This window comes from Rosa chinensis, chromosome 6, assembly GCF_002994745.2.
Source record: "Rosa chinensis cultivar Old Blush chromosome 6, RchiOBHm-V2, whole genome shotgun sequence".
Lineage (NCBI taxonomy): Eukaryota > Viridiplantae > Streptophyta > Magnoliopsida > Rosales > Rosaceae > Rosa > Rosa chinensis.
The window spans coordinates 36,633,296-36,656,298 of NC_037093.1; the positions used below are offsets into that span (position 1 = coordinate 36,633,296).

Below are 23,003 nucleotides of genomic sequence, written 5' to 3' on the forward strand. Positions count from 1 at the left end.
CTAGCTGATAGAGCCAAGGATTGGCTATATGAACTTCCTGCAGGACGTATCACGTCATGGGAAACAATGAGAAAGGCCTTCTTGGAAAAATACTTCCCAGCTTCTAAGGTCATCACACTCAGAAAGAAGCTCAGTGGAATAGAGCAAGCTCATGATGAGTCCTATGCTGCCTACTACGAGAGGTTCAACTCCCTACTTGCACAATGTCCTCAACATCAAATGAAGGATGAGACCCTACTTACATGCTTTTACGAAGGACTCTTACCCTTGGAAAGGCAAATGTTGGATGCTGCAGCTGGTGGAGCTTTTGTGGATAAGTCACCTGCGGTTGGGAGGGAACTTATAGCTAATCGTGCCCTAAACTCCCAACAGTATGAGGGTGTGAGACAACCCACTCGTAGGGTAAATGAGGTGAGCACTAGTCCTGCCATTGCGGATCAATTGAGCAAACTCACCCTTCTTGTGAACAAGGTGGCGACTACTCAAGGCCATGGAGGACCCTCTGCTTGTGGGGTATGCTTTACTCAAGGACATCCTACGGATCAATGTCCTCAACTGAGTGAGAATGGTGGTTGGGAATCTGTGAATGCTATAGGAGGCTATCAAGGGAACCAAGGGGGTCCCCCACGTCCAAGGTATGATCCATATTCGAATACCTATAACCCTGGATGGAGGGACCACCCCAACTTCAAGTGGACCAACAATGAAAATGTTCAGAACCCTCTTGGTGGCAATTTCCAACGTCCTCAAGGACCTCCCTATCAAAGACCTTACATGCCTCCTCAACACAACGTAGGGAATTCCAATTCTCACTATGATAAGACGATAGAGGCATTGACTAATTCTACTCAGGCATTGACTAGTGCCACACAGACTTTGCTTCAAGGACAACAGACCAATGCCAAGGACATTGCAGAGCTCAAGAAGCAAATGGGACAAGTGGTGGACTTCATGACCAAGTTTCATGAGAGTGGTAAGCTTCCGAGCAACACAATTCCAAACCCAAAGGGAGGCTTTGAAGGTTCCACCAACTGAGGAGAAGAGGAAACCATGTCTAGGCTGAGAAGACGTTAAAACCAAGCGCTACTTGGGAGGCAACCCATGCAAATCAGATTTGCTTTCTTTATCCTTATCTTTTATTTTTCGTTTTTGCTTTTTGAATTTAGTATTATTTTCGTAAATTTCATCCCTATATGCTTAAGTGTTTCATTGCATGCTTTTAATTGATTACATTGAGGACAATGCAATACTTAAGTGTGGGGGAAGGGATTTATATTGAGTCATATATTGAAAAATACAAAAAAATTGAAAAATGTCAAAAATTTAAAAAATTTCGTTGCTTTTGTTTTTGTTTTGAGTCTTAGGATGCCCTTTCAACTGTCTAGGATGATTCTATATCTCTGAAATCATGACTAAAAGAGGATCACAAAATTGAGATGACTTTAAAATGGTATTCTTTGGTTAATTGAGATATATGAAAAATATATGCATGTGTAGTGGATATGGATTTCGTGACCTTGGTACAGAATATGAGCATGTTAGGATGAGTTTTGATTCATAAAAACCCATGTGAGATATTTGAGCCATGTCCCTTTTTCTTGGAGTGATGAATGAAAAATATATTCTTAATTTCTTGGCGATGTTTTGATGATCTCATTATTCTTTCATCTTGATTGACTACTTGCCATAGATTAAGTTTGATGGACTAGAGAATGCTAGAATTCACTCTTGTGCTTGTTGAAACGTTATATCAATACATGGCCCTGATTCTGGAAGGGATAGAGGCACCCTAGGAATTACCACCATTGCCAAATAAACTTGTGTCCCCATTCGTGCCCGTCGTGGGACTCCCCTAGAATAGCCCCTTTGAGCCTACATTAAGCCTTTTCGTTCATCACCCTAAAATCCTTAACCATGAAGCTTAGTATAGTTACAACCCTACCCTTTGTTCTAGAACTTAGTGGAGCTATCTTTTGAGACATACTACATGGGTTTGGTGCTAAGGATGAAAATTGAGAAGAGGTGAAAGTTCAAGTGTGGGGGTAGACTTGTCCATAAAAAAATATGTGAAAGCCGTGAAAAATGAAAAGAAAAAAAAAATTGTGTACGGCTAGAAAGAAAAGAAAGAAATAGTTATGGATTTTAGTCCCCCATACTAAGTGATTTCGGAGTTTACTTTGAAATGAAGGCCTATTAAAGAAAAATTTGGCCTTTGTCCATTCACTATAGTTCAGGGGAAGTTTACAATGAAGATTGGGCCCAACATGAAGATATTAGGCCCCTTTTATGTCACCTCTAGGGGAAGTGACGTTTTTGCAAGGCCTTGGTGGATTTCTTGAGGTCTCTACATCTACATATGCTCTACTAGGTTTTTAGGACACTTTGATAAATCCTTACCCTTCATTTCTTAAAACCTTGAGCCTTGGCCCCATTACAACCTTTAAGAAGACCTTCTTGATCCTTAAGATGGGACAGCCCTTGATGTGGAGATGAGTTACAAGAGTTGAACCTATGGCTTGGGTCCATCTGTGCAAGTAGTTGGTATCCTTCATGAGATCTTTAAAGAAAATTATACATGTGCTTTCGTTTCTTGAATTATGTGATATACTTGCTATCTTTCACATATACTTGAGTGTATAAGCTTTTAAGCATTGCCATGATCTGAGAGAAGAAAGAGTGGATATAACTTGTGAGGATTTGAATCATACTTGTTTGAAGCATGCTTAACAGAAACCATCACCATTGTGCCAACCAAGTCCTGCTTGTGTATATGTAACTTATGTGTTTTAATTAACTCTCGAATGCCTAAACATTTATTCTTGGTGAAGTGCTAATCTTGGTGTTGTGAAAGTAAGAGATTGCTGAGACAAAAAGTTGAAGGGCTATAGAGTCTTTGTATGTTTAGAGTCTTTAATTTCTGTTGAGTCTTAGTGTGATTTTGCTAAGGGACTAGCAAAAGCTAAGTGTGGGGGAATTTGATAGGAGCATTTTAATGCGACGTTTTACTTGTTTTTCCCTGCATTTTCTGCGTCATTTCCTTAATAAAACCCTGTTTAGGAAAGTTTCCATTCTTTGATTGGGAAAGTTCCTATTTGTAGAAAGTTTCTATTCTTGTAGTTTCTATTTATCATTTTTAGTAAGTTTCCATTTTCGGTAGTTTCTATTTTTCATTTTTAGAAAGTTTCCCATTTTCAGTTTAGGAAAGTTTCTATTTTTCTTACTAGTTTCTATTTTCAGGACCTCCGAGCTAGAAAGTGGAAATGAACTCATAAATGGAAAGAGGAGCTTGCGAACTACAAGGGGAGCAAAGATGAAGAACAATGAGCCACAGAAATGAGCAGAAATGAAGAGAAGAAGTTTTCCTGGTCCAACCAGGAAACCCTGCGGAAAGGAGGAAAGCCCACCTATGAAGTTTCCAACGTTACTATGAAAAAGAAATGGAAAAATAAAGTGTTGTGACGTTGGAAGATGACATGGCATAGAAGTGACGCATGGAGGCCCAAAAACTATCAAGACTTGTTGGATTTTCGGCTAATTGGATAAAAGCCACAAAAGCCCATGGAACTAGGGTTTGTGACGCAAACCCTAGTCCTAAAGATGTTATGCCGTGAATTTGCAAGAGAGAAACAAGGAAGAGGCGTCCAAGAAAATCAAAAATTAAAAGGAGACTTTCTAGGGCTATTTTTTATGGAAATAAATCAAGGGATAAACCCTAGAAGACTCCTAGCCGTCCAAGCCAAGAGAAAAAGGAGGGATTGCCGTGCAAACCCTAGGGAATTCGGCCAAGGGATAATGAAGAAAGAAACTAGGGTTTTGCCGTGGGGAAAAATCAGAAAATAAAAGAGATTTCGTGGAGATTTCTTAGGGAGCTTTTAAAGGAAAGAGAATATGTGTTGAACACAAAAAGCTCTAAAAGGAGTCTAGATTCATCCCCCTTTAATCCCTAAATATATTGTTGCCGAAATTGGTGTATAAAATCAGAAATTATCTTTTTATTTCGGCAAGAATTATTTAGGGAATTAATATTGGAATTTTGTGATTGGTTGCACCACTTCATAGGGCTTATGTGGCAAGAATTCATTGGAGGAAAATATGTGGATAAAGCAAGCAATAGCCGTGAGCTTTTCTAGGGTTTTTGACGGCATGGAGACCTAGGGGACGTCCCCTATATAATCTCCCCTCTTCTCAACGTTTTGGAGTTCCCACTTTTGCGTTTACACTTTGAAAAAAATCAGAAAACTCTCTCTAGCCTAGCCGTGTTCTTCTCCATCCTCTAGGGCAACCACGAAGTTCAAGCAAGGCCAAGGAAGAAGAAGCCAAGCCGTGCACATCATCCATCCTCCACCTTGAAGATTGCTTTCGAAATTCAAGAGACCACATCATCACTTCATTCATCTCACCTTCATCACGGTGTAATCCGATTCTCCTTGTAACTTTGCTTTGTAATTTCGTTGGTTATGCCCTAGTTGACACACATGTTTGAACAAGTGTTGATTTCTGCAATTTTATGATTAATTGTTAATTTTCAGATTCATATATTGTGATTTATGGTTGCTTTTGTGTGAGTGTTTGATTAAATTTGCATGATAGAAATCTTTTGTATGATAATCTTGAATGGTTCGAAACATTTAGGGTTTTTATGTGAATGTTGCTACGAATTTGAGAACATGGATCAACTTTTTGGTTATGTGTTCTTGAATCGTTAAGTAGTAAAGGTTTTGTACAAAGACCGAATTTAATCAAAGAAGATTGCAATTAGGTGGACTTTTTCATACTAAGTTGCACATTCGAGTTGATAGTCTTTCTAGGTGCTTAATGCGTTAAACATGACATGATTGACTAGCTTTCTAGGGTTTGATTGCATGTTTGATAGGATTAGTCTAGGTGCTTTCGCTTAGGTTAATTAGCATTGAAAGTAAAATATGGGAAATTGTTTGCTTTTGAACGTTTCACATGATCAACTCCTCTTGCATGACTATGATGAACAATGATGAACTTGAATCAATTTTAATCATGAGTTTCGACTTTGATCCTTGTACTCACATCCCATTTGTGTTTTTATGTTTTTACATTTTAATTATGTAGTTAACTTAGTATTTATTTTCGGCAAAAGAAAAACCAAAAATCTCCCCTATTTTCGTAAATAATGTTTATACTTGTGAATATCTTTGTGAATATTATACTTTGTTTTAATTTTAATTGTTTAATTGTTTGAAAATGACAGGTGTACCCTCAATCCCCGGAATAGAACGATCCCTACTTACTTTATACTACTAATGACATTTCAGGGTTAAATTGGTCGCTCAACAAAAGCGACATCAATTTTTGAAACTAGCAATTCACGCTTTCAATTGATAGTCAATTAATCTTACTTGATGGGTTAATTTCATCTTTCTCTGTTTATGGGTTCTATTTGGCTACTTTGATTAATGATGGGTTCTCCAGTTCTCCTTCAATATGGTGTTGTATGATATTGCGTTTGTGAGCAACTATTTTGCATTTTTGCATAATGATTTTGGCAAAACTATTTACTTTGTGGACTACTGTAATGCTGTTTTGAGTTATGGTATTAATTATTACTGTTTTCAATTCTTGACTAACCTTATTGATTGGTGTTTGAAGGAAGGTTGCTGGTTGCCCACATAACTATTCTATATTCTGGATTACCAACCCTAAGATGATCATGAAATTAACTCTAGTGGAATCTTTTTGTTGTGAAATAAGAAGTTTAATATTTGGGTTATAACAAGGCATTCTAGCTAGATATATATATATATATATTGTTCTATTCACGAGGCTAATACTAATAGTGCTTGGCTTATTACTTTTCTTTATTTGTTTCCTCATAAAGCTTATGATGTAACTGATCCCTCCTTCCATAGTCCTAGGAAGAAAGGCATAGACTATTTGTTACTAGTACAAATTAAATATTCTGATTTGAAAAGCTTAACTGCAGTTTGGTACTATACAAGTTATTTTTGCGGTGTCATTTAGATTTCGAAATGAAATTGCTTATAATAGCTGTTTTCTTTAATGGTCATTTGACATGAGAAAAAGCTTAACTTAGCTTTCTATTTGTGGCCCTTATGTATTTGCAGGTTAGAGTATCTGATATCTCAGAGTATCTTTTTTTTTTTTTGCTGTGATTGTAGACATCTTGGAGATAACTTAGGTAAGAATGCTTTAGGTGAATATAATGAGTGTTTCCTAGTAGTTATATAATGAGTATCTCCTACTTACTTTTTTCTTCCTTCTTCTCTATGTATTTTATGTTTCAGAATTACAGGAACTATTTGTCTTCTAAAACCTAGCATAATTATAAAATAAATATCTATTTTTGTATGGGATGTTTCATTGCAGGTAGCAAATTAGTGTTGCTTTAAGTCCTACTAACACATCAATTGTACAATGGAACGGTAGAGTTTTCATTTACAGGTTTTACTTTTTTATGGCATAATTTTTCTTTGTAATACATTTTATGGCATATCTTTGAATATATGAATGTGTTAGTTGGTATTTCACTATATGCATCCTAAGTTGTAAAAAAAATAGATAGATATAGTACGTTACTCAATTTTTTGTATTGATATTCATTCTTGATGTCCACTGTACATATTCTTCTTTAGATTAATATTGTGACAGTTATTAATACTTAGTGCATTATTTTCTTGTTTTTTATTGCTGGTTAGTAGGATGTTGACAAGAAGAGGAAATCATCAATGGCAAGTCAGCCACAACCAGACTCTCAGCCACGCACTATGGGGTAAAAGACAAATGGCAGAATGGGAGTTTTTATGTGATTAGTTATTTACGAGGAGAGGATTATCATGTATATTAGTTATTACCTGATATATAGCATAGCAGCAAACATTTGAACATATATATATTTGCATTTTTATAAACTCATGTTAGCTGGTGTAGTGGAAAAAAATTGATATTATGCCTTTGTTTATCACTAGCAGATTATCCATAATAATTGAATTTTTTTGTTAAAAAAAGTTCTATTTAATTTCCTCAAAAAATAAAAGTTCTATTTAATAGGCGACAAACTAGATTTGTTGCCTGTTATTATTCAATAATTTATTGAAAATTAAAATTAAATTTGAATAAATTTAAAATTTAAAAATAAAAGGAGACGGACTGAATTTTGTCCCCTATTCCTCTCATTGCGCTATTTATAGTTAACTTTCCCGCCAATCTCAGAAATTCAGGGATGAAATTTCATTGAATAGGGGACAATATTAATTTCTTCTCCAAATCCAATAGGAGACGGAATTTATCAGCCGTTGCCTTTAATAATTTGGGACGACCATTAGGAGACGACTTTTGCCACAAAACGGTTATGTCTCTAATTTTTTTGGGGGACGAATTCTCAACTTTTGGAGACAAACTGATTTTGTCCCTGAATGGGTTTTCTCTAGTAGTGATTGCTCCTTCTCTATTAACCACTTGACATTGAGTCTGAAAACTAAAATCTAAACCCTAAACATTACCACCAAGGGAACGACTTCTATAAACTCATACCACAAACTTTGACAGAACAAAAAATCTCGAATAATACAGAATGTATAATATGGGTATTATAGAAAAAGTTGCAAAAATAAAAAGGGTTAATAATGATGAGTAGAAACTACCTCAAACCCTATTCCTTTTGAACTAAAGCAAAGTTACTATCAACCATCAAGGTGCAACCGGATAGTAATTATGACACATGGTTCGAATTCTAGCTCTTCCAGAGTGGTAATAAAAAGGGATAGTAATGACTAAAAAAACTGCAAGCAAACCCTATTACATTTGAACTCAAGAAAAGTTATGTATTGACCATCAAGAAACAGGAAGATGTGATATCAAAAGAATCTAGAAGTTATTACGCAAATACAACAGGGAAAAACAAATCAGAACCCATTGTAATTCGAACGATAATTAAAGGAAACTTTCATCATCAAAATCATTTGATCTATAATATTCATGCCAACAAATAAAGAGTAAATGAGTAATAATAGAGCAACATTTTCTAGCAGGATACCTTGTAAAATTCCACATCCATTTTTCATTGCTACAATCTCATAAAATAACTAAACCTAGCCTGGAAAAGACAAGTCAGACCTATTGTCTATTATTTTCAGCTGCACTCTCTTCCTTGCCAAGGGCAACAACCGCCTTCTTCAAGATAGCTTCAGTTGGTTGGTGAGAGTTCTCCACTGCCTTTGAAATAGGTTTCCATTTTTCACCATGCTTTGGTTCTGCAGCAATGCATCTTTTCAGTACATCCTTCTGGTCCTCGTCAGTCCCATTCTGAAGTTCAAATTTGTAGTATAAAGCCCAGAAATCTCCAATATCTAGGGCAAGTGTCACTGCCCTGTTGAGCCAAGTCCTAGCCTTGTCAACCTTCCTGTAAAGCCATAATAACTTGGCCATAGCAGCAATGACATGGGGATCGTGATCACATTTCTTGAGAGCATCCATACTTTTGGTCTTCCTTTGGGGACGGGGTACCATCTCAATAGAAGCTGCCCACAAGATACCACTATTGGAACACTCCTGCAAGGCCTTTGCCATCAAAATATCAGCTTCCCTCTTATTACCATTCCTCAATTCAGCTCGAACAGCAGCAAGCCACAGTTCAGGATTCTGAGGATTTTTCTTCCTGGCCATCGAAAGAACTGCACGAGCTTTAGTCAGCCCATTCATCTTCTCTTCAAGATTTGCAAGAGAAAGCCAGAGTGGTATAGACTTGGAGCAGTGCTTAAGACCCGAGTCATAAGCCTCCTTGGCTTTTTCCAAATGGGTAAGCCATTCCTCTAGCTGTACAAGCATCAACCACAATTTAAAGAACGAAGGGAAGCCCTTCAATCCTTCAGCAAGCAACTTCCTCTCCTCATCGAGGTTCCCTAATTCTCTTTCAACTATTGCTGATTTCATCCATACTCTCTCTGTTCCTCCCCTTTCTCGGGCTTTGGCAAGAAGCATCCTAGCTCTCTCAGGTTCATGATTCTCAAATTCAAGCTTAAACGTAGCAATCCAAATTTCTTCAGAATTCGGAATGGCAGCATAAGCTTCTTGGAGGATTGCACGGGCAGCAAGGACGTCCCCAGCAAGCCACTTCTCCTTAGCACCCATAAGCCATAAGACTTCAGCCTGTAGTCGGTAGGTAACCGCTTTACGAAGCAGCGCATCTTGAGATTCCCTTGTCCCATGGCTCTTTTCAAGCTGTGCTGCTTTAAGCCATATGCTCTTCTTAGTCAAGAAGACAGTGAGTGCATGCGCATAGATAGCTCTGGCTGTTTCAATGACGTAGTCAGAATAGTAACCTAGGTTTACAAGCAATAAACCAAAACAAAGGGTTCTGGAGTCCACCAGAGATAAAAGAGAAAATTCTCTATTTGATTGATAAAAAGATAATAGATAGGTTCTGCAGCTGCTTATATATGAGAAAAGAAACCCTAGGGCAACTAACAATGAAACCCTAAAGCCCACGGGTAAAAATAAAACAAATCCAAAACAAACTAGGAAATCGAAAATTCTGAAAAACAGTCAATTGCAGTTTTGAGGCCCTAAACGACCCCGAAAGCCCGAAAAATTTGACACATCGTGGCATAGCAACGAATTTTGTTCCTAGCGTGATTCCCTTTCGGGAAAGCTATGGCACTCTCGAATCGGACACCAAATGCAAAAGTTGCAATAGTAACTTGGGTTTTCCTCCTTTTCCACGAATTAACTGTTCTTCGATTCCTCTCGCCAACCATTCTACATCAGTCTCCTCCACCTCCGAAGAAACCTCATCTTCACGAAACTCATGCAGGTCAGCAACATTAAAAGTGTTAGAAATGCCCATCGAATCTGGAAGTGCAGCAACATAAGCATTATCATTGATCTTCTTCACCACTTTAAAAGGACCATATTTTCTGAGTTTCAGCTTGTTGTAAGTACCAACAGGAAACCTCTCATTCCTCAGGAACACCATCACGTCATCACCCTCTTGGAACACTTTAACTCTTCAATGCCGGTCTGCTGCAGCTTTATACTTGGCATTAGTTTCTTCCAACTTGGCCTTAACTTCTTCTCTAACAGCCTGCACATCTCTAGCCATGACCTCAGCAGCAACACTAACACCAGGAACCTTAGGAAGCCTCACCAAATTAACCACATGTCGAGGAATAGCAGTGTAAACTAATGAGAATAGTGATTTCCCTGTTGCGTTATGCACAACATTGTTATAAGCAAACTCCACCTGTGGCAAAGCATAATCCCACTGTTTGGGTCGATCTCCACAAACACTCCTGACTATGTTGCCCAAAGTTCTGTTAGTAACCTCTATCTGCCCATCAGTTTGAGGATGAGCTGTGCTGCTACGGTTCAAAGCTATTCCAAACATCCTCCACAAAGTAATCCAGAAGTGACTAAGGAACTTCGTGTCTCTATCAGAAGTAATGGACTTGGGTACTCCATGCAAGCGAACCACCTCCTTGAAAAATAGTTTCGCTATATTGGAAGCATCAGCAGTCTTCCTACACGCTATAAAGTGCGCCATCTTGGAGAACCTGTCAACTACCATGAATACAGAATCCACACCTCTTTAGGTATGGGGTAATCCCAACACAAAGTCCATAGTAAGATCCTGCCAAATATCTTCAGGAACAGGTAAAGATAGATAAAGACCTGTATTTTGGGACTGATCCTTAGAGACCTGGCAGGTGTAGCACTTCCTCACAATAGCTCCTACATCCTTCTTCAACTATGGCCAGAAATACCTCTCCACAAGGCTAGCAATAGTTTTGTCTATGCCCAAGTGTCCACTCAAACCCCCTCCATGCAGATCTCTGATCAGTTTCTCCCTCAATGATGAACTAGGGATACATAGCCGATTGCCCTTAAATAAATAACCTTCATTCACATAAAAATCTGCAACTGCATTATTGCTACTGCACTTGGCCCAAATCTCCTTAAAATTAACATCTTCCTCATACAGCTCTTTCAAGAGATCAAACCCCACAATCTCCTGAGCTAAGTTGACCAGCAAGGAAGCCCTCCTACTCAAAGCATCTGCCACCCTATTAAGAGTACCAGATTTATGCTGAATCACAAAAGGAAATTTCTGCATAAAACTCACCCACCTTGCATGCATCTTATTCACAGTTTTTTTACTATTAAGGTACTTCAAGGCCTGATGATCGGTGAACAATACAAACTCTCATTGAATCAGGTAGTGCTCCCATTGCTTCAATGCCTGGAACACTGCATAAAATTCCTGATCATAAGTACTCCACTTCTGACGAGCTTCACTCAACTTTTCACTAAAGAATGCTACTGGTTTCTTCTCTTGTGACAACATAGCACCTACTCCCACGCCACTAGCATCACATTCCACCTCAAACACCTTGTCAAAATTAGGAAGAGCAAGAACTGGTGCAGTACAAAGTTTCTCGTTGATCAAAGCAAAGCTCTTCTCTTGTTCTTCTCCCCACTGGAATTTGCCTTTCTTCAAACACTCAGTAATAGGAGCAGTAATGGTACTGAAATTTCTTACAAATCTCCTGTAGAAAGTAGCTAAACCATGAAAGCTCCGCACCTCAAAAATTGTTTTTGGAGCAGGCCATTCTCTTATAGCTCGTACCTTCTCTTCATCAACCTGAATGTCTTCTTCTCCAACCACAAAACCTAGAAATAATAGCTTGTTGGTACAGAAAGTACACTTCCTCAGGTTAATGTACAATTTATTTTCCTGTAAAGCTCCCAAAACCAGCCTCAAATGTACCAGACGTTCTTCTTTGGTCCTGCTATAGATCAATATATCATCAAAATACACCACGACAAAAGAGCCAATAAAAGGACGAATAACCTGGTTCATAAGCCTCATAAAGGTGCTGGGTGCATTAGACAACCCGAATGGCATGACCATCCACTCGTATAAGCCATCCTTGCTCTTAAAAGCTGTCTTCCACTCATCTCCTGGCTTAATTCGAATCTGGTGGTAACCACTTCGATGATCTATCTTGGTAAACACCTTAGAACCCTCCAGCTCATCAAGCATGTCCTCCAAACGAGGAATAGGAAATCTGTACTTCACAGTTATCTTATTTATGACCCTGCTATCAACACACATCCGCCATTGATTGCCCTTCTTAGGAACAAGGAGGACTGGAACTGCACAAGGACTCATACTTTCACGAATGAACCCTTTTTTCAGCAAGTCTTCAATCTGCTCCCTCAAAATCTCATTCTCCTTGAGACTTTGCGGTAATGGGGCAGATTTGGTAAACTAGCTCCAGGCACCAAATCAATCTGATGCTGAATGTCCCTCATAGGTGGTAGCTCGTTGGGCAACTCATATGAAATCAGCTCTTCAAACTCTCCCAACATATTCTGCACTTCCTTAGGGATCACCATAACTTCCTTTTCTGCAGCCAACAACCCTTTAATCACCACTGGACAGAAAACTTCAGATTCTTTAAAAGCTTCCTCCATCTCAAATTCACTGCTAGACAAGGTCAGAAAACTCTCCCCTTTCTTTGCACTAGATTTCTCAAATTGGCACACAGGAGCCATATCAATTTTATGACTATTCCACATAAACATCATCCACATCATATTGCCAAGGTCGCCCAAATAAAATATGACAAGCATCCATATCAATAATATCACATAGAACGTCATCTTTATAATGCTTACCAATGGATACATGTACTTTGCAGGACTCAGCAACTCGAACCTGTGGACCTTTCTTGACCCACCCAAGGGAATAAGGTGCTTCATGAGGATGTGTAGGTAACTGCAAATATTCCACCAGCTTCTTGGCCACAAAATTTTCACAGCTCCCATTTTCCACAATCAAATTGCACACTTTGTTATTAATGGAACAAAGTGACCTGAAAATATTGCGTCGCTGCCTATCTTCTTTAGGAGATAATAAAACCCTCTGCAATACAATATTAACCTTTTCAGGAGACTCCTCCACCGCAAACTCAGCCCCGTCGTAATCATACTCACCTATAAGGGCAGCTTGCCTCCTCTCAGGACACACATTAGACCTATGCCCTGGTTTGTTGCATCTATAGCAAAGTTCTGTTGTAGGTCTAGCATAAGGATTATTAGGCTTTTTATTTGGGGCTCTATTTTGAACACCACTAGAATTGCTAGAACTGCCAGTCCCGTTAGAAGGAGGATTGGAAGCCCTAAAAGCACTTCCTGTATTCTGCTGTAAGGCTTTACCCTTGTCAGTTGAGGCATTTACCAAACCTGTGCTCCTTTGATAGTTATACCTCTGGAAAGATGAAGCTCGCGAAGGCTTCTCTAACAATTCTTCCTTCAATGCTAGGCTTGAAGCCTCTGCCATAGTCCACACAGTTTGTAACCCAATTTTCTCCTGAATGAAAGGTTTCAGCCCACTGATATAGCGAGCCATCTTCTGACCTTCTGTTTCTTCTAATTCATTATGCTCTGAATAGCGTAAGAACTTAGCAGTGTACTCAGCCACTGACCTAGTTCCCTGGACACATTCAATATACAACCTGTACAGAATCTGTTCATTATCATCTGGCAAGAATCTCTCCATCATCAGCTGTTTCATTCTTCGCCATGTTTTAACGCCCTGCTTCCTCTGCTTCTTTCGAGTATTCTGCAACTTATCCCACCGAACTGTAGCAGTACTCTTCAAACACCAGGCAACATGCTTAACCTGCTTGTGTTCAGGCACCTCCATAATCTCAAAGAATCTGTCCACCTGAAGTTGCCAATCCAGATAATCTTCCACACCCGAGTTGCCCGAAAAGAAAGGAATTTCGGCCTTGACTTTGTAATCTTGATCAACTTGTACTGGTTGTTCAGGTTGTACAATTTCTTCTTCAGAATCAGATTCTGAACTATTAACAACAACTTCACCACATGGAGCCCTAGCTAGCTCGCTGGCCTCCTTCCTCGCCTCTATTCGGATTGTTGTTGTTGTTGTTTCTTTCTCCCAACAGTCCATGAATTTCTCCAATCTGATTGTTCATGGTGTTGATGGCAGCGATAGACGTTGTTGTAAGAGAAGCGATAAGAGTATCAAGATCTGCTTTCGCAACTTCACCCATTGCTACCAAGGTAAATAGGAGAGACAGGGAAGACTTGCTCTGATACCACCTGATGCAGTCGGAATAGTAACCTAGGTTTACAAGCAATAAACCTAAACAAAGGGTTCTGGAGTCCACCAGAGATAAAAGAGAAAATTCTCTATTTGATTGATAAAAAGATAATAGATAGGTTTTGCAGCTGCTTATATATGAGAAAAGAAACCCTAGGGCGACTAACAATGAAACCCTAAAGCCCACGGGTAAAAATAAAACAAATCCAAAACAAACTAAGAAACCGAAAATTCTGAAAAACAGTCAATTGCAGTTTTGAGGCCCTAAACGACCCCGAAAGCCTGAAAAATCCCACACGTAGTGGCATAGCGACGAGTTTTGTTCCTGGCGCGATTCCCTTTTAGGAAAGCTATGGCACGCTCAAATCGGACACTAAATGCGAAAGTTGCAATAGTAACTTGGGTTTTCCTCCTTTTGCACGATCTAACTGTTCTTCGATTCCTCTCGCCAACCGTTCTACATCATTCAATGGAACCACGTTTCTTGCACTCCTCTGCATCAGCAACCCATGTCTTCTTCCTATCTTCTTCCTCCACACCAATCCCAATTGTGTTCCGAATAATGGCTTGGCAAGTTGCCACAGACCCTGCTCGCTCGGCAGCTTCAGCCTCCTTCATCCATGCTTCTCTATCAATCACCAACCCCTCTCTTTGCAAAGCCCTTATACTCTTTTCAATAATCTTCCTAACTGTTGATGTGTTCCCATTAGCTTTTTCCAACTTTGCTGCAGTAATACAAATGGCAGGCTCCTTCGAAAGCTTCTCGCGGGCCTTGTTAAGGACCTTCCTGGCATTTTCATAAGTTTCCAATCTCGCTAGTGCAAGCCACAACTCAATGTGCAAGGGACAACACTCCACAGCCCTTTGAAGCAAAAGTCTGGCATCCTCCTCATTTGCCAGCTCCACCATCGCCTTCCACAGCCTAATAGAATCAGGAATGTGTTCCAACCCTTTCCTCAACACCCTACTCTTATTCGAGTCATCATGCTCTAATTTCGCCGCCTGCATCCACAGCTTGACTGAATTGGGTATCGACTTGACTCTAGCAACAACCACAGCCTTGGTTCCATCAGGACTGGCAAGCCTACATGCCTCCAACCACACATCCTCACTCTTGGGACATTCCTCACACCCTTTCTGGATCAATTGCCTTGCTACCTGAATCTTCCCTGCCACTTCCTCCAACCTCGCAGCTACAATCCAACCAGGTGGATGCTTCAGATTAGTCTGTGTCACACTCTTTAACAACAATCTAGTCTTCTTTATATCTGAAATCTCCGCATCACTGGTGATCTTCATACTCTTAAGATTAGTGAGATATCCCTTAGGGTCCATAACTATCAACCCAGAAACAGAATCCGAAAGCATATCTAACTTCAAAGACAACACAGTACTTCTACCATCCCCCACTGCAGTCAAATATGTAACCGGCGTTTGCGACCACGGCGTCTCTGTACCAGTCGCGGCCCTACTCTTGGGGTCCAATGCAGTAACATGCTCTTGTTCCTGCCTAGCCTTCTCGAAGAAAGTATCTGGCACCGGCACAAAGCTCTCAAACTTCCTCTTCTTATTCTTGGCTGAGTAATCCCCAATGTCCGGTATGCGATCGCATTCCTCAGCCGTAACTGTATACAGCTGCCTCTTGAGATTCGCAAACTGCTTTGTGATTTTCGGATTCGAAACTCTGTACTTCTCAATCTCTTGTTTCAACCTAGCCTCTCTCCTATCCTTTCTCCTCGAGTCCATTCTCTGCTCAATGGCTTCCCACACCCCATCGGCCTCTTTATCCTCGTCGCCATACTCCGCCGACGCGAACAAACTGACGTCGTTTCCTTTGAACTCATAGAATTTCTGATTCTCATCGTAACCCTTCTCCTCGCCGTGGTCTTCCTCCGGCTTCCCGCGCTCGCAGCCCACCCCAGGCGGGGTCGCCCCACCGATAGTGGTCGCCTACAGATGGGGCAAGTTGGGAGCGGCACGGGCAGATCTGATATCGGACCGCGTGGTGAATCTGGTGGCGCCACGGCCGAGGCAGACGACATAATTGGCGGGAGGCTTGGAGTTGAGGAAGTCGAGGCGGGGTTTGGAACGGCGAGGGGTTGGGTGCCGCCGAATAAAGGGATGTGGAGGGTTAGGGTAAAGAAGGGGGAGATGCCGAGGTTGGAGAGGAGGGTGGAGTCGGTTTGGGTTAGGATTTGGAGGCTTTGGGAGATGAAGAGGCGCTGGTGGGAGATGGGGATGTGGGAAGTTTGCTGGATTTGGAGCTTAAGGGTGGTGGTTTTTGGGTTGAGATTCAGGTTTAGGGTTCTGTGGTTCGGAGATGTGATGAACACCATTTTTGTGCTCTCTCTCTCTCTGATCCTCAGCGAGGGAGAAAACTAGGGTTTGAGAATTGAGAGGGAACAGTTTTTATCGTCTTTGTTCAGTCGGTTCTCGCTTTTTTTTTTGTTCATTTTTTTTTATCAAATATTTTTTTATTAAATAGGAGTCTTCATTAGAAAAACAACTAGTCCGAAATATAACTAGTGGAACCTCCGTGTATATTTGAAATTATTATATGAAAAAATAAATAGATATGAAAAGGTTTATAAGAAGAGTTATTCATTTCTTCTCTGCAGAAGGAACGCTTGGGTCTTTAGATTCAATGACACATCAAAATTGAAAGTTTTGTAATGAAATTGAAATAAAAAAACACAATCAACTCTGAGAGGCATGAATATAGATAAAAACACAATTTACAATCTAACAGTTTTCGGCTCTGAAATTTCAATATCTGAAGTACTATAAATTTTTTGCTCCGATTGAGTTTTATTACTTCATGTTCAAATGTGATGTTGTACTTTGTCGTTTAAATTAGATCTTCATGGCGGTAAAATGAGGAGGAGTTTACAATGGTCAGTGCAGTGAGATTTGTGGAACTAATCATACTTTTACGCCTATCCTCATAAAAGCTGTTCCTAGAAAAAATGATGGTTCTCGAGTATCTAATCAATTAATCCCCAAAACTAGCGAAGCTTAAGCGGAAATGCAGGAGTAGGGTGAACTGTGAAGCGTTGGGAGAAGCCATTAAAATGAAGGTATCACTCTCTCGAACACTCAATTTGTGAACTACGAGAGGAACGCATAAGCCCTTTTGAGGCAGGGGAGAGTATGAAATGAGCCTCGGCTACGAAGGTCGAACCCAAAACACTTTGTGCTTTCAATCTCATAATGTTCAAAGTCCTAACCCAATTCCAAAGTCCCTGTCGATATCATCATCCCCGGATAGCTTCAACTGTATCAATGGAAGAAGTCATATTCCACAAAGAGCTCGAGTTCTAACCCGAAACATCACGCTTCTTCTATGGGTATATAGCAGGGCCGGTCCTGAGATTCTAAAGGTCTGAGGGGAAGAATTAAAATGTGGCCCCCTATATATATATATATATATATACATACTAGTCTGCGAAAAATTTTAATTGTAAAAAAAAAGAAAAGTTATTTACAAAAGAAATAGATTCAATGAGTAGTTATTGCAGAGAGAAAAGTGAGGGTTGTGGAATCATTTCTTTTCAATTTTCTTAATAAAATCTATTTTATAATTGTCCTATTTATCCTTGTGCTTTAATTTATTGTCAAATTTTTTTAATCGTTTAGGGTTAAATCTTTCAAAATTTTCAGTTTTGAGTAACAGAGTCTTTTCTCTTAATAATAGTGTGTGTGTGTGTGTATATATATATATATATATATATATATATGCACACGCCAAATAACAATATAAAATCATGTATTTTGAATAAAAGTAAATATGAAATTTTAAGTATATAAATATTTATTCCTACATAAATTTCAGAAATAAAAAACTAGTTAAACATAAGTGATTGAAAAAGGAGAGAAAAAAAAAACATATGTGATATAGGAAAAAAAAACTGAATGGGTGAGCAAGCTTTCGATTTGGGCCCAAGAATTGACATTGATTTAAGTCACTTAAATGATTGAAAAATAGATAGAAAAAGTAAAGAGGGAGACTCGAACCTCCGTATGCTAAGGTCACTCCCGCTGGAGCAACACTTCTTTCGGTGTCAATAAAAGCAAAACATCTTTATATACCTATTATGTATCATATATACAGAACTTCCGAGGCCCCCCGGAGCCGGTGGCCTGAGGCGGCAGCCCTCAGGGCCGGCCCTGGTATATAGGATGCGATTGCAATGTCCAGATAGACATATTTAGTGTGCGCATGTTAATTTAAGCCATGATGAGTTGCTGCAACGAGCAAAAGTTTCAGCAATTCTTTTGACTAATGATCACAAAAACTCGTTCATTCTTTTCCTCATTCGATATCCTTAAACACCTCATCCCCTAACGTAAAAGAAACTAAATACAGTAATCAACAGCAAACCGAGTATAAATTAACATTTTCTCAAACTCAATGTGCAGTCAATGACAAGGATTTGATGATTTCTCTTCACGATCTAAAATGTTATGAACATAACAAGTCAAATGGGAATACCTACCATAACATATGCTCGCAAGAAATTCTCCATATAGTAAGCAATGGACACCGAGATATAAAATATACATCCTTAACTGGTTGGTGTCTTCCTCTGCTTCACTTCCAGAAAAACTCCTTTTATTCCCACGGTTAGTACCAGTAGACTGAGTAAGAACTTCACATTCACTTGAATATTTTGAAGTGTCAAGCCAGCAAAAATCTATAGGATTCTTACATAGTCCCAGATAGCGGCAACCTTGAACCAGAAAATACCAAACTTTTTGTGTTAAGTTAGTGACACAATCAAGAAACTCCCTCGATGCATGTTCAAAATCTGCATGCTTCACTGGATCATGAAATGAATAAGTTTCGAATTTATCCATCAATGAGCACTTTGGACATTTGTATTTTGCAATACGGTATAGTTCCAAGTGGTCTGACACGGGCAAATCCCATCTGTTTATCTCACTCCAGAGTGAGCTCTTAGCAAGATTTAGCAAGGAATCCCCAGCGATCGTCCAGAAATGTGCAACATTTACAACTAGGGAAGATTCAGAGTTAAAGAGATGGTGAGCTGCGCCTGCGAGCAACAATGAGTATGCTGCGCTTGTCCTGCTCAAGCCAAAAGCTTTCATTACATGATTGCCTATTGACTCCATTGAAGAAGATAAAGTTAATAGGTCATCTGCAAGGATTTTATATGCTGAAGCCAATGTGGTGTACGCATTTAGAGAGAGGTGATGCAATGGGTTCAACCAGTAAGTCAACTCTGATTTTTCTTCATTTCCCTCTTGCTGGTTATCAGAAAGACCTTGTGTGAGTACCTGCTCAAGCCTCTGACAAGAAGATTCAGGATTACCAATTGACAGATAGTCAGCTATAGCATCATCAATGTAATCAGTCAATCTTTCAGTTGCCTTGTCTCTATTGAAGCTAATATCTGAACTCAATCTGGAAGAGTTGAAATTGACTGCATAGATATCCTGGAGGATTGCAAATGAACGTTAATACTCGTTCAAGATATCCAATTTTGCAAATGAAGTTGCGAGAGGTATAATGGGAAAAAAAGAAGAAAAGAATTGTTAAGATTGTAGTTCTTGGTTCAAAGTTGAAGAGGTGCTTTTCTTCAAAGATACTGGATCGTTTGTACACACACACACACACACACACTAAAGTACTAGTAGCAAGAAATTTCTAAAAATTATACCATAAGGTCTTTCCAAATAGTAATGAATGAAATTAGGGAAGAATGCCAAACAGACTTTTAAGAATCAGCAAGTACAAAAAATATTAATAAGATATGAGGAACATAGGACATTTCAATGATGTAAATCTTCACTTTACAGGGCCACTGCCACAGATATGGAACTCATAGACGTGTTTAGATCTTTGAAAAGACCGTGGATGGATCACGCTTAGATTAGTAAAATAACATTACATCCATAAATAATATAGAACCAAAAGATTACTAGGTTTTTCAGCACGCAGACAACCTGGTTGCAGAATGGTGGAATCATCAAAGACTGAAACAATACAAAGGAACAAAGCAGGCTCACTGCTGATAGTTAAAAGAATAAAAAATAAAAAAAAATGAGGGCATGCATGAAATGATCTGGACTATATAAATTGATAAATAAGTGTTACAACATTTGATTATGAAGTATTAAACCGATGCACATAACTAAAAACAGTAACAAAAAAGATATAGATCATTAGCAGTTGCAAGTACAACCTTATATTTAAACCCGGTAGTTTAGAAAAAGTACACAAAGACCAATAAGATTTCATACCTCCAAAGCACGGTCAACATAAGTTAAGGGTGATGCACTACATCTCTTACATGAGCACACAAACCGATACCTTGACCATAATTCAGACTGCCTCATAGCCTGGAATTAATACAAGAAAGATATAGGATCATAATGAAATACCTCATTAATCAAATGAAGAACATAAACATGACACGAATTCAGCCACTGAGAAAGGGTTCCTGTAAGCCTCGTAATGAAATGAAGCCTTGGACAGGGTTCTTAAACATAGAATGTCAGCAGCTGATTCTCATATCATTATTTGCCAATAAGTGATCTAACATAAGATTGAGTTGATGATGGGTGGAGAATCATGGATACCTTTGGTTGCAACAAGTCAGTGTATGTAATAGTGACTTCCTCCCCCCTACTGATTTTCTTGATGCTCCTAACTATCACTCTTGGACCACATTTCCCGCATTCTACATTCGAAAATAAGCTTAAGTTCAAATTCGAAATTCGTAATCTAAAAAATCAAATAAAACGAATCGAAATTGAGGACCATAATACCTTTTGTTAACAAATTCTTGGTACAAACACCACTCTCAATCTGCAACAAACGTGGATGTCAAAACTCGTAATTTTATTGCACTATAAAATGAAGAACAAGTAAATATATGGTAACTTATGACGTTACTTGGCCGGCGGGGACAATACGCAGCCGCGTCTCGGCGCACTGCGGCGGTGACGGCGAGGACAGCAGAAAGCGGTAGCAGGCATTGGGAGAACAGCTGTGGTTGATCCAAGAGAAGCAGGAGTCGTACACTGCAATTCCGAGGGTGCGGCCGGTGTTATCCTGGACCTCGACGGCGTTGGTCAGGACCAGGCACAGCACAGCCTCCTCCAAAACGGCGTCGTCGTCCTGAGCGTCCCGCATTGTCCTGGCGAGAAACATAGCCCTGGCGCCGTCGCGAATTCTGAGGTCACCGTCGTGGCCAATGAGTCTAAGGCGGTTGGTCAGGAGGCCGGAGATGCGGGGAAGAGCCGGGGGAGAGGTGGCGGGAAGGGAGTGGAGGAGGCGGAGGGCGGCGCGGAGGTCGGAGGAGTCGCCGTGGGGGTAGGTGGAGGGGTGGGAATGGAGGAGGCGGAGAAGGCGAGGCTCGGCGCTGGAGAGGTGGAGGGGAGAATCGGAGGCGGAGCAGAGTGGGGAGCAGTAGTGGACATGGTGGGAATTGTTGGGAAAGGGAGGGGTATGGAGAGGAGGAAAAGGTTGAGGAGGGAGGGGAGAGAAGCAGGAAGAGCAGTGAGAGGAGAGAAGGGAGTCGTGGAGAGCGAAAGAGAGAGGAGGGAGTGATGGGGTTAAGTCTTGTCCTACTTCTATCTCCTCTTCGGCTCTCATCTCCATCTCCATGAGCAGCTACAGTAAATACCCCCCTGCAAATTTAAGCTTTTTAAATTTTTTTTTTTTTTTTTTACCATTTAATTTATGCAGCAAATGCGATATAATTTTTTTTTTTTGGAATAGAATATTTTATTACCAGAGGTTAATCCTCAAAGGTAAATATACAACGGATATAAGTATGGTAGAAGATCATTGTGGTTCATCTACACAAACATGAAGTTGGGAATCATAAGCGCATTCCTACAAATGTCGTGGTGCACTGCCCAAACAATCATGTAAAATAAAATACATATACCCTAATATATTGAAGAAGTGGAAAAGGGTCCTCACTTCTCCTAAAAATTCTAAAAAGGTGAATTATGATACCAAACAAATTTGGATTTATCCAAAAGAGTTTGGAACTTGCATGAATAACCGTCAAAACCAGAGTGCAACTAGCTGTCTTCAAGTAGAACTGCCTCTAATTTGAAATGCAACCATGGATAGGTAATCGATCTTATCCCAAAAGACTCGTAGCAATCTAACTGCTTTGGCTTCCGCAGCCCACAAGATACTCCAAACACAGAACCAACCAAAAGCAACATGAAAATAAACACAAAGAATCATTAGAATCAGTGGAGCAAGAAAAAAACTAAATCAAATAGTAACCATAAAATATATAAATCAGAATTCAATGCCAAGAACCACAATTTGATCATGTATCATTAAATAATAGAGCTTATAGCACTCCTTCTGAACGTGGAACAAAGGCCATGCTACGACAACCACACCTACAAAATCTGATGAAATTCATGAACTAGTCGTACAAAACAACAGAGAACATATAGCCTGACGGCAAAGAAATGAGATACCCCAGAAACACAATTTGATCCCTTCAAATGAAAAAGTTGAGATGCTGAAATTAAAGCATCAAATACCAAGAAAATTATGCAAGAAATTAACTAAAGAAATAAAGAAGACAATAATCCCAAATGGTTGTGCATAACACCACAAAGAGTGCCAAGGCACGAATCCAAGACACTATCAAAACAGAACCAGGGATTAAAGAGGCCGGTCACAACTCACAATCCACAACTAGTAGAACAAAACTTGATAAACAGGTACCAAGTTGAACTACAAGAATTACCTGCTATGACATTCCAAAGAAACCTCAAATTCCAAATGACAAAATCAATGAGAAACCTGATCATTCAATTTTGGAGACGATAAACCACAGATTTGGACAAATGGTCAACAAACAGGTTGAAAGACTGTACGTTA

The 23,003-nt window shown here is 39.6% G+C and overlaps 1 protein-coding gene, 1 long non-coding RNA gene and 1 pseudogene across 2 annotated transcripts; 1 reads left to right on the forward strand and 2 right to left on the reverse strand.

Annotated features, from left to right (window-relative positions):
* The first annotated feature begins 5,958 nt into the window (after positions 1 to 5,958).
* Positions 5,959 to 6,958, forward strand: LOC112174719. The gene is made up of 3 exons (XR_002926149.2): positions 5,959 to 6,172; positions 6,361 to 6,416; positions 6,693 to 6,958. It is a non-coding gene; the product is annotated as an uncharacterized LOC112174719 (long non-coding RNA).
* Positions 6,959 to 8,017: 1,059 nt separating this feature from the next.
* Positions 8,018 to 16,455, reverse strand: LOC112174552 (annotated as a pseudogene).
* A 2,047-nt stretch (positions 16,456 to 18,502) lies between these two features.
* Positions 18,503 to 21,757, reverse strand: LOC112169115 (protein SET DOMAIN GROUP 41). The gene is made up of 5 exons (XM_024306065.2): positions 21,039 to 21,757; positions 20,912 to 20,951; positions 20,723 to 20,823; positions 20,384 to 20,482; positions 18,503 to 19,576 (listed from the first exon to the last, which is right to left on the reverse strand). Exons 1-5 carry the CDS (start codon positions 21,750 to 21,752, stop codon positions 18,539 to 18,541), a joined length of 1,992 nt encoding a protein of 663 aa, XP_024161833.1. The 5' UTR covers positions 21,753 to 21,757; the 3' UTR covers positions 18,503 to 18,538.
* Between the last annotated feature and the right edge of the window lie 1,246 nt (positions 21,758 to 23,003).

Coding starts and splice junctions, on each gene's coding strand:
- LOC112169115 (XM_024306065.2), bottom strand. CDS start 21,752: ATGGAGATGGAGATGAGAGCCGAAGAGGAGATAGAAGTAGGACAAGAC. Junction 20,952..21,038: donor GTATTGTCCCCGCCGGCCAA/GTAACGTCATAA, acceptor CGTTTGTTGCAG/ATTGAGAGTGGTGTTTGTAC. Junction 19,577..20,383: donor ATGTTGACCGTGCTTTGGAG/GTATGAAATCTT, acceptor GCAATCCTCCAG/GATATCTATGCAGTCAATTT.